The sequence below is a fragment of the Corapipo altera genome, unplaced genomic scaffold (assembly GCF_003945725.1).
Source record: "Corapipo altera isolate COAL_440 unplaced genomic scaffold, ASM394572v1 124, whole genome shotgun sequence".
NCBI classification, from domain to species: Eukaryota; Metazoa; Chordata; class Aves; order Passeriformes; family Pipridae; genus Corapipo; species Corapipo altera.
In genome coordinates this window covers 479,769-491,850 of record NW_020884967.1, presented here as the reverse complement: position 1 = coordinate 491,850, position 12,082 = coordinate 479,769, and the positions used below count along the sequence as shown (strand labels likewise).

The following is a 12,082-nucleotide window of genomic DNA, read 5'->3' as shown; positions in this document are numbered from 1 at the left end:
GCTGAGCAGGTAGTGAAAATTCAATTTCAAGGTGACATCTGCAGTTTAAAAAATGTATTTCCAAAGTAGAACCAATCCTGGGGATTTACGTGGGGTCTGCCAGCATTAAAAACATCAATGTACCTGTTTTAGGGTTGAAACCTCATCTTTTAGATTTATGGAGAAAGAGATACATTTTCTTCAGTTGTAGCAGTGATCTAAGTAGCAACTGTCCATTTGGAAAATGCCCTTTTAGCCACTCTGCTACATATTTTAGTAATTTATTGACAGTTTTCCCCCTTGCATCTTAAGCCTTTCTCTCACTGAGGCTGCCTATGAAAACCTTATTTAATGTTTCTGAATGTGTAATCAACAAAACTACTCACTCTTTACTAACTGTTTAACTCTCTTCATAGAAATAATCACATTTTTAGAAACATCTCCACTATTGGTCTGAAATGCATCTCATGCCTGCTTTTAACTAGCCCTTGTGCAGGAATTTCAGCCACAAAGGTGTGAAACACCTGGATCCACATGTACCAACTCTCATTTCAATTTTCTTTACCTTTTCTATGCTTATTAACTAATCAGAACTGGAAAAAGCAACCAGCCAACCAAGCCCTCTCTCCCCCTCAAAATCTATTAAATACACTTCAGACGAGAAAATTAAGTTTCTAGAAAGACCAAATTAAAGCTAAAAAGTCCAAACTCAAATTATTAGTCTTAATAGTCACTGCCTTTCTGGTTGCACCAGAGTTACAAACAATTTGTACAGTTTAAGGAGCTAAGTTTAGTAAGTGCAGAGCAAATCTAGCCCCATGAAAAAGGAAGTTTTTTCACTTGACTGAAGCTACTGATTATAGCCCATCATAATTATAGATCTCCTTTGTTAATAGTACTCATTTCCAGAGCAAGGAAAAGGGTTCTTCAAACATCCATTTCTAAATGAGTCTGAAAACACTGAGAGCAGATATTTCACAGATCACACAAAATGTACTCCTCTTTCCTAGCACATATCAGCTGAAACTATTTTTATATCGGTTTTGGTGAGTTAGATGTTGGGTTTTGGGCAGGCAAATGGATGAGCTCAAGTGAATGTAACATGTTATAGTGATGTTTATCTACTATTTTCTTGGAGGGATTTTTTTTTGCATGATTGGTGGGATAATGTTTGAGATGCATTATAAATTCAGTCCTCTGGCCAGTCCCTCTCCTTGTCAGGACACTGAGAATGATGCCTTTGCTGGGCAGAACAGCAGACTGAAACTGCAGCCAATTTTTGCCTGATTACTCATTCAGGAGGAAATGGGGCAGGAATGATGGAAAGCTTGAACATCCTGTCCTTCTTTATAGCAAAATTCTCCCAGAAAATCTTGTCTTTCACCTTTTCCAAATATATAGCCCCTACAAAACCAGCACTGACAACATTTCTTCTTTGGAGTGAAGCAACTTTTAAAGTAGCTAAACTCTCTGCCCACTTGAATAAGAGGAAGCAACAGAAAAATAACAATGGCATAAGAAATCTGCAGTGGAACTGTTTAAAATGCTCAATACTTTCATTTGGTACTGTGACCAACTTGGTACAATGACATCTTCTGACACTCACCCATAATTTCAGAAGGGTGAGATGTTCCCATGTCTCCATAAGGATTCACCAGGAGGCAGCCATACTCTGCTGCTCTGTGTTTGCACTTACACACGTGAGGAAGGTTCACAGAATTACTTATTAAAGGTGTCCTGAATTTTCATAACTTCTGGAAGCTTAGTTTTTCCATTTCCAGCAGGTGTCTGCCAAAGCATGCCAGTCATTTCTCCAGGGATGATAAGGAACTGGATGGCTTTGACTGAGTAAAAATGCCCTAGTAGCCTTTCCTTAGAAAACTCTTTTTCCTCTGCTAGACTCCAGCTGGGAAAAGGATTTTTTGGAGCAGATGCCTTTTGGCTTCTCTCTATCAAAGTCATCTGCACCTGAGAAATCAGATCCATCAGAAGCCCTGTGCCTTGGAGAAGCCAGTGCCCCTCACAGCTAGCTCAGAATCAGGGGGAACAGTTCTTCAGAATCCCACCCATTCTTGAGGATTTTTCTGGCTCGTTTGGAACCATCTCTAAAAGCAGAAAGGCCATGATTTTTGGACATCTTCCCACACTGACTTGTAAATAACACAGAAATATGATTGACTGGAACCCAGAGGACCCAAGAGCTTCACACAGAAGAGAAGGAAACTGGAAGCTTGACAGAAAAATTAATAGTGGGGTCTACCTGCAGAACACAGCAGGAACTAGAGTTTGAAGCATAGTTTTTTATTTCCCGACTTTCTAGAACTACCTGTGACTCAAAAGAAACATGGTACTTAGCTTACACTAACAGAAGGGTAATAAATCTTATTAAGTGCAATTTCATTCTCAAAGAATAGCAATGAACAAGTCAACTCGTTCAAGTCTGCAAAGTAACTCCTGCCATTTACTGCTCTGAGATTAGCACAGTGTTTTCTGTCATGAACTGTGTTGCTGATTAGTTTTACTTCAGGTATTGTACCAGTCCAGGTTTTCTGGTGGCTTGTTGTTGTTTGGGGTTCTTTTTCCCCAGAGGAATAAACCACATTGGAGTTCTGAGAGTAGTAAGAAAACATACTAAAACTATACACTATATAAAATATAGATTTATGTAACATAAATATGAAAGGAAATTAATGTCATATTTCATTAGGAGGTGATTCACTCACCACATTGATTTCTAATAAGCCAGTTGGTGTATGTTTGATTAAAAAACCACTAGAGTTTTCTAGAAAATTGGTATTAAATTACCATATTTGAAGGTATTATCTTCCTGTTCCTGATGATCAAGAGCACAAAGAAAACCTGCATTAAAACAAATGTGCCTGAAGTAATTGGTTTACACCAACTCACGTAAAACAAAAACTCTCATCAGGAAAAACGCTCCCTGAAAATATCCCCTAAAAAGTGTTAACACTACATCCTAACCAATACATCCATCAGTTCCAAGCTGTGATGACTTTATGTTGGTAGGGTATCAGAGGCATGAAAAGAAGTACGTATTAAAATTATTCATTGTCAATGCATTCTATTAAAAAAAAAAAGAGGGGTCCTAAAACTGATCAGGCAATAAGAAGCAATATTTATAAATCTGGATGAAAACACTGTGGAGTACCTTGCAGGAAACACTGACTGTTAAAGCCTGAACTCATCAACAGATGTATTTGGAAATAGCTGGAAGTAATTCTCCATACATAAATCATCTTATGCCAGGACAAGATGAGTAGAAAATAAGAACATGAGCATAAGATAAATAACATAAAAGAAAACCCTCTGCAAGGTAATAGGAAAAAAAATATTTGTTTCATCATAAGTTAAAAATCTAATTTACTCATTTTCATACAAGCAAGCAGGAAAAAAAACCCCTAATGTATGAAATGATATTATGGTAACAAAAAGCTTCCAAGTGACTGTCAGTCCTGTTTATAATCTTGCAGTGATTATTTATTCCAGCAGGAATAAAAGGAGTCTGCTATTACCAAACTCTGAAGGCAAAGAAGGTCAGTATGAAGGAGGGGTTTATTACCTTGTTTTTTGTCACATGAGGAAAGAAAATAAAGATATTTTATCAAACTTGATCGTAAACTTTCAGGTAGTATGCGAATGATCTTTCATGATACACTGCAGGATTATCTTATTTATCCCTCTTTTCTGTCTTCCCATATCCATTTGTTGCTGAGGCAGGACAGTCACCCCTTTCTCTGACAGGAAAGTTGACTGGGAACTAGGGAAGAAAGTTGGCAGGAGCTTCAAACCTGCTGCCCAGTTAATTCATAATTACAGGTTGTTGGATAATGGGAGATCCAGTGAAAGGATGAGCTCTGTCTGAGCACATTTCTCTCACCTCTTCTACCTATAAAATTCCTGCCACCCTGCAGGAAAACCCCCCCTGGCCTCTGCCAAGCTGCTGGAAACCCAAACCCGCAGCATCCGGAGCGTGCGACGATGTCAACAGCAGATGTATGGGATGGCCCTGCTCCCATCCCTGCTCCCTAATCCCCCTCTGCTCAGGCAAATCCAGGAGCTTTCTGGGCAGCTGACTCCATTTGACCTCACAACTCCCCAAAAAAGGAGACTTTATTTAAAACTAGCGTTTTGCTGGCAGGGCAAAGGCCCAGTGCCCTGATGGCAGAGAGCACACGACTGGGATAACAACACATCCCAGGCAAATCTTTCTTAAACACAGTTATTTCAATTATTAAGTCAGTGGCTAATTTAGTGAGAAAGGCTGTATTTGTACCTCTCATTCTACAGAACTCCAATGGCAAGTGATGTGTGAAGATCATTACTCTCTGCTAATTGCCACTCCTAGAAGCAGAGACAATCAACTACACGATCCATTGTCCCTGATAATTATTATTTACACAGTAAATAATATGGACACTATAGGTTGGGTTTTCTCTGCCTAAGTTATTCTGAGAATATGCTTACCAAGTGCTTTATAAAAAGTTTTAAAGAATGTGTTGTTGAGGATTTTTTTTTGTGATGACTGTCTGGCTTATATATAGAAAGATGCTTTTGCCTGCATTTTTTGTTCCCATCTATAATTTATAGCTACATTATACAGTTGTATAACATTGGGAACATACAAAAAAAAGGAGATAAAGATTTAAATTTACATATGATGGGAATAATTTTGCCTGTGAAATAAAACCTCTTACAAAACATACAGATCTTTAGAAATCAGTTCAATCAATTTTCAATTAAATCAAAGAAGTTTTTCATTTTAAATGGCTCAGCAACATTTTGCTGGAGATTCGGAAATAGTGCAGACAATATTTTAATGCCATCACCTGAGCCCTTTAAAAATAAGAGCATATAAAATTTTCACAAATTTCCAGTACCAAATTAATGTGCTGAAAGCCAATAAAAGACTTAAAGTATTATCCACAAGTCACTTGACTCACAGGACACCCTTACTGAAAAAATCCATCCATGTTGGGCTGGAAGGTTCCCCTTTGAAAATCGTGAGTTTGACTCTCTTCAAAGTAGATTTTCCTCTGTGTTTCTCCTGGTATTGTATATTTAGTAACTTACTGTACCCCCAAGATTGCAGAACCCAAACTGTAAAACCTGGAGCAGAGGTTCATGAGTTCATAAAAACTCGCGTATTCTTTTTCAGAGAGTGAAGAAATTAGTTATCTTTGAATTCCTCCATTAGCTCATCAGTCTCCTCCTCTCAGCACATTTTTTCTGTGAATTTTTCTGGATGGTTTTAGTTACTCAAGAAGTAAAAGATTTTGCCATTCCAAACATATTCCACAGTGTCAACACAGAAAGCTGATTCAAACCCCTTCCTCCTTCTTCTTGCCACCCTCATCCAAAGCCAGATGACACCAAAAACAAGCTGGTCCAGTGTCACTACAAAAAAATTCATTCCACATATGTTTCTTACTGTTCACTGATTTCCAGTGTCATTATGTAAGGATAACACATTCCAATCTACCCTTATATAAAACAGCTGTCAAACAGCACTTCTCCTCCTTACCATCCTTAAAACATAGACTGCTGACATCTCGACGCATTATCTAAAGGTAGAATTTATTTTTGAGCATTGCCTGAGGAAAGAAAGCAGAAGTAAAAGAAGTTATGAGGGATGGTCACTGCTCTCAGGTTGTCACCAAAATTCCCTCAAGCCCTTCCATACCAAAACCACCACTGCAAAGCTCCCTGTGGACAAAGCTGGGATCCGTGTGGAGAAAACCCGATGCGGTAAAACAAGGAAAACCACAAAGCTGGAAAGGGGGAGGAACTGTGAAGAACACGTGCCAACCCTGCTGCTGCCAAGTGAGAATCAGCTCTTCTCCTCACTTTCCAGTTTTCCCATTTTTCCCCCTCAATGTGCCCTCACTGCAACAGTTTTCCAGAGTTCTCATTCCTTCTTCTGCTACCTCTTCGTGCCCAAAGCTGCCCTGCTCTCTCATGGCCACTTGTCTGCCTAATAAATGACTGATCTTCACAGACTTTAAGGCAGCAACTGGAGCTGCCACTTGTATTTGTGCCTTGATGTTAATGGTAGGGAACTGCAGGAGGAATAAAACAGGATTTAGGCCAGGCCATTGACTCAGTTGTCATTTAATTTTATCATAAATTTAAGCTTTCCTCAATCTATACTTAATAATTTTTCTGTCCCCGTTTCTGTCCTCACATTTTGTGTGTTTTTGGTGACGGGGTTTTTTAAGGATCTATTTTTACTCCAAACACTGTTAACAATGTGAACTAAGCTGGATAAAATAAGAGACTGCCTGAACCTTCAAGTGCAGCAAAAATAAATGGTCAAGTTATTGGTATTTTAACACAAGAAACAAAGAGCTTGCGAGTAGCTTTTAAGAAAAGCATACCTGAGAGTAAAATTATCTTCCCAATTTCATATGCCAAAGTAACTAAAAGTGTAGTTTGGAAGTCAAAAGCTGTTTTCTCATGCTTCTCTTTTGAATAAGAAAAATTCTAGGGACATGCAATAGCAGTTTCATTAAACAGGGCTGCCTTTGGCAGATAAAGCTACGATACACCACAGGCTCTGCTTCTGTATATGACATATAAATACTCTATTTTCTGTTGGTATGTGTGGCATCATCTGATCTGTTGGGTTTTCAGCTCTGAAATTAAATAAACAATCTTTCCTAAACAGTTATGGTCTCCTTCCTTTCTATTTGGAAAACAAGGCTTCATATGCACACAGAGACAAACAAATAAATGTATATAGACAGAAAAAAGGAAAGGTCTGTGCTCTGTCAGACAAGAATTAGGGAGCAGCTACTGTTCAAAAGATGGCATTTCGATCCTCCTTTCCATGAGTAATAACTTTATACATTAATGAGGGGAACTGTTCAGAATATCCATAAACATACCTACTACACCTCAAGTTTTTAAATTATTTGGTAGGAAACTTCCAAATATCCATATTCCCCCCCAAAACAACTCCAAAGTTGTCTTTAAGAAGGTCTTACTGTATTGATAGTGTTGAAATTATGAAAGGTGAAAGGTAAAACATTAAGTTTCTCTTGCTTAAATAACATATCTGTATATATATATTATTCTTGAGACAATTTTTTCGTCTGATTAAACAAATAAAAAAAAAAGTCAAGATTAATCCAAGTATTTGATAAATAGAATTCAGTCTTTGATTTTAAAAAAAAAAAATCTGTAAAAAAGAAGTATATTTTGCACTTTAAATATCTATGGAAAGATTGTTCCTTACAGGAACATTGTGTCTCTCAACAATCCAGATAGTTGTACTTCTTTTGGATGCAAATATTCCTCCCAAATGAAAGGAGCCCTTCACCTGGCTACTCCGTGTTCTCAACACCAACAATAGATTTGAATCTATTCCTGCAAAGTAGCTGTTGTGTTAAATCTTATTTTCCATTACTGTCAACATTTTGCTTTTGTAGAATTTTTGTAATTTTTTGGGAGGAGTTTCCATATATTCTGGGTTCACAACCTGCTCTGCCAGCCTCCCTTCATCTCTTTTCTCAAAGTAACAGGTAGTGTGTTCACCCCAGTATTCTGCATCAGACAATCAGTCAAAAGAACAACCTAAAATAATAATAATAGTATAATAATAATAATATAAAAATATAAAAATAAAATTCCGTGCCCAAATCCCTTGAACTGCTTTCTGTACAAAGCAGTTAGACATTTTTTTTCTCTTATTTTAGTGAGATTATTCACTATATATTCAGGCATCAGCCATTACACAAAAGAAGAAGGTGAATTGACACCTTCCTTTCTCCCAGTAAATCCCAGTGGCTGTGGCTGTGCTGCAGATCCATCATCCCTGTTCCACGTGGTAGGAACATGGTTGGAATTTGCTTGCAGCAACCTTGGTAACTTCACTATCTTTTAAATGGATGTTATAGTGTTGTATGCAGGTGTTGTTCTGCATATAAAACACTGTTCTGGCTGCAGTAAAATTGTCTACAATTTATTTTATTTTATTTTTCCTCATTCTCCCTATCTGGTTTCATCCAGCGGAGGTCTTTTTGTTCCAAAAGTTTTCCCGGGTCACATTCATAACTTGACTAAGATTTACTAACATATAGACTAACATATGTTTACTTCATTCCCTAAGGTGGCAGCAGCTGTGGAAGGGAGGGAATGTTTGGCACTTTCCTGTGACATCTCTCCCTTGGAGACCCTCAGTTAAAGGTTTGCCACCAGACTGTGCCACACACTGTGCAAGTGCTCAGTGCAGGTGCTCCAGATCCACTGAAAACAGTCCTGCTGCAGATCCAGAGATTCACCTAATACGGGAATAAGTAGCTTTTAGTCTCCCTGTGCACCCACCAAGTACCAAATGAAATGCCTGTGTTAGTTCCTAATAATACCAGGGTCAGCTGGGACTTTTTCACTGGTGCTGAAGATCACTCAGTGAAATACTAATTGTGATGTCTTCTTAATAAGAACACATTATACCCACCCAACGCCCTAGGACAGCTTTCAGGAAATTAAAAGAAGAAATACCTTCCTAATTAAAACTGAAATTATGCAAGGAAGAGCACCACAGAAAAGTTCAAATCAATAGTTTCGGTGTTTGGAGTCTCTCTCTCATTACTGCTCTATGATATCCAAGATCAATGTGCTTCTGCTCTGAGTGCAACCAAAGTATTCCCAAAATGCAAATTTTTCTCCCAGAGTAAGAGATGCTTTACAGCCCTCATCATAGCTCACATGCCAAAATATATGAAGTCTAATTTTATTTCATGTGGGACAGCTATCCAAAACATTAATGCTGAAAAGAAAAGGTTTTTGCAGAACAGCTTCACATAAACAGCATTAAAACAGCATTAAAGCAGCATTAAAGTTGCTCTGAAGTTAATGGAATGCAAAATCAGCTCACTCAGCAACTTAATCTTGGAATGCATTAAAAAGAACTATATTTAATGATGCTATTGTTCAGTTGGAATAATTTGTGTTTAATTTCTCAGGGAAATTCGAATCTTTTATCCCGAGCACTGATATTATTTTCTTTTTATACTTTTATCAATGGTTCAATTGCCCCTTAATCAAAAGACAATGCAAGAGGGAATATTTCTCATTCAGCAGAGCATCTTGGCTAATTTTATGGCCCCATATGTGATCCCCCTGAACAGAAGTTCACACAAAGCACAATTTACAGTGTAGGCATAACTAGATAGCCAAAAATAGAATATGCAAAACTCAGTCTGAGCGACACAACTCTTACATGCCCTTTGGGTTGGAGCTGATATTCACAATTTGATTAAACATGCTCTAAGAATGAGCACACAGGGATGCATTCAGTATTAGCAGCTAGAGAAATAATTCTGTGGACTTCGTCCTGGAAACAACTCCCCCAGGTAATTTTTACTGCATTTATTTATGATTTAAAATGGGCTATGGAACAATACTTTGTATCTTAAAGTTCAGTTTAAGTTTGCTCTAGACAAGGAATAAAATGAACTCCTCTGATACTGGAGCCGTGGTTCTCGGGGGGGGCCATACCACAAGGTTTTATTTATCTTATGATGCTGTGTAATAGCTAAAAATCACCATTAATTTTACACAGCTAACTTCAAGCAGTTATCTGATCTGCATCCAGAAAAAAATGTGATTTTCAGAGGGTTTCACCCATTTATCAGTTTCACAGATCAGTCTCTGTGCATATTTTAAAAAGTACTGAGATGGTGAAATATTGACTCCTTTTAATATGCACACAGAGCTGATTTCAAAAAGAAGCAACGAAGACAAGTCAGAGTGAAAAAAAACCCCAAATTCAAAATTACATTAAGACCATTTTAGAACTACTATTGACCAGAAATTTTTCAGTTAAATGAAATCATTACCACAAGAAAAACAATAGAACATTAAACTTAAGATTACAGAGGCATGACTGGAAAGCCTGATGCCTCCCCACTCAGAAACCTACATCTGTTCTGGGATTCAGAGAGGGTGAACTGGTGTGTGACTGGTGTCACCACTGTAGCAGTTATCCTAACACAAATTTACATAGGTACCTGTTATCCTTCATCCCAAATTCATCTCTGTTACCTTGTGTTAATCCCACCCTGTGTACTGAGGATGACTTACAAATACACAAATCAGCTTCCAAAAAGCCATTGCCATAAAATATCTACATTGAGCTTTTACACTGAACTACCTGAGCAAGGAAGGTCCATCTCTCCTGTCTTTAACCTACCTGGTTCTGACCTGGACAGACCTCAAGACAAGGACAGAGGAAGAGTCAGGACTCAGCTGGGAACAGGTGCTGCTGGTTGGATGCTCCCAGCTGAGTGAGCTCTGCTTCCCCAGGGGATCTGAATTCCAAGGGAAAAGGGCTGGCTCCAGCCTCAGCTGACTGAAGCTGCATGGCCCTACAGGACAGGAGAGGTGGGATCACACTGCTGGCTGCTTTCAGCTGGGAGGTGACAGCACAGCACCTTCCAGAGCTGATGGAGGGTTTGTTGATTGATTCCCTGCCCACTCTGTATGTAGGAACTGCCTTCAGCTGCCCCAGGAGCTGGTTCTCCCCACATTTCCCTTCCCAGAGTGCCAAGCTTCAGACACTTATCCTGGCCAAACAATCCTCAAGAGCATTCATTTCAAAAATACCTTTGCTACAAACACACTTGGCGTATCCGTGTGAGATTTCTCTAAACATTTTTCTTCCCAGTGTGGATTATTATTAATATCCAGATATTTACATAGCAAGATTTAAAGGCAATGTGTGCTCCAGCACTCAGCACTATTTGTTTTCTGTGACAGTATTTTAAAAGACTACTTTTAAAACAAACATGAAGTGTATGCAAGACTATATTATGCAGCTCAGCACAGAACAATAAAAAGGACAATACATATATTCATAAATTAAAAAAAAAAAGTCTACTTGTTCAGCAACACTGAAATCCAGCTTGACCTTTCAAAGAACAAATCTATTGGAATTGCAAAATTTTTCAGCCTCTTAATTAGCTCTGTGCAGAAGAACCTAACGCCACAAGCAAAATGGATATTTCCATTCTGGCCTCCTTTACAGACTGAATTAAATACTTCTGGATGTGACTCACTTGAAACCAGAAGGAACGAAGTTCATTAACCTCACTGATTGAACCAATCCAATTTGTCATATTTGAGAATCAATTGAAAGTTCTCAGGCACACAGAAATCATTTTACACATGTGAAGTCTCAGTAAGAACCAGCTGTGTTAACAAATTTATCTGCACCAAAACCAAGCCATTCCAATCTAACGACAGCAGGAGATTTGTAATGTTGCATGGGCTTGTACTTATAAGTGAATCCCTATCCATAAAAAAACCAAAAAACAAACCATAAAACATATAGTTTTTGCAGCACCAGTATTTACCACTTCATAATCAACAACAGGACTTTCAGGAACTAGCACGGCTCGGAAAAAACCCCTGCACCTCCTTCTGCTGCCTTTTATTTTATTGATTAAAAAAAAAAAAAGCCCACTCACCAGAATTTTTGTAGTATAAGCACTGTTGATAGCAATTGCATTAACCAGCAATTCCATGGTTTTGGCAGGTATGGAATCTGGGTCAGGGATCTCCTTGTAGTGGACATCACCAACGTAGGCTTGGACAACCGTCATGCGGTTGGTCGTCAGCGTCCCGGTTTTGTCGGAGCAGATGGCTGTGGCATTTCCCATCGTTTCACAGGCATCCAAGTGCCTGACCAGATTGTTATCCCTCATCATTTTCTAAGGAAAAACACAAAAAAAAAACACATGTAAAATTAAAAACCTTCAAGATTTTCCTTTGACAGGTTTTGAACATCGGTTATAAAAAGCGCAGGAGAATGGGTTTAGTCTTGCTTGTGAAAATATAAAGCTCCCTAAATCAGAACTTTGATCCGGGCCAATATCCCAAACCCTTACAGACAACCAAGCTGTGATTATCCTTGAGATAATTTTGCCTTTAATAAGCTAAAATGGTTCCATAATTGTTTGCAATATTATACATTTCAAGAAATAGCTCTAACAGCAAAGATTACAAAAATAGATTAGTTAAAGAAAACAAAAATAACGGCATTTTTCAAACATCATTATGGCAAATATTCAACTTTTGCTTA

General features: G+C 38.2%; 1 protein-coding gene across 19 annotated transcripts in view; it reads right to left on the bottom strand.

The window, feature by feature from the left end:
• Nucleotides 1-12,082, bottom strand: part of ATP2B2 (ATPase plasma membrane Ca2+ transporting 2) — a 411,395-nt gene that overhangs the window by 63,717 nt on the left and 335,596 nt on the right. For all 19 annotated transcript variants that reach the window (XM_027664917.1, XM_027664918.1, XM_027664919.1 and 16 more), the window contains one exon: nt 11,469-11,711. In XM_027664917.1, coding sequence (XP_027520718.1) covers nt 11,469-11,711 — 243 coding nt within the window. The remainder of the gene's footprint in view (nt 1-11,468; nt 11,712-12,082) is intronic.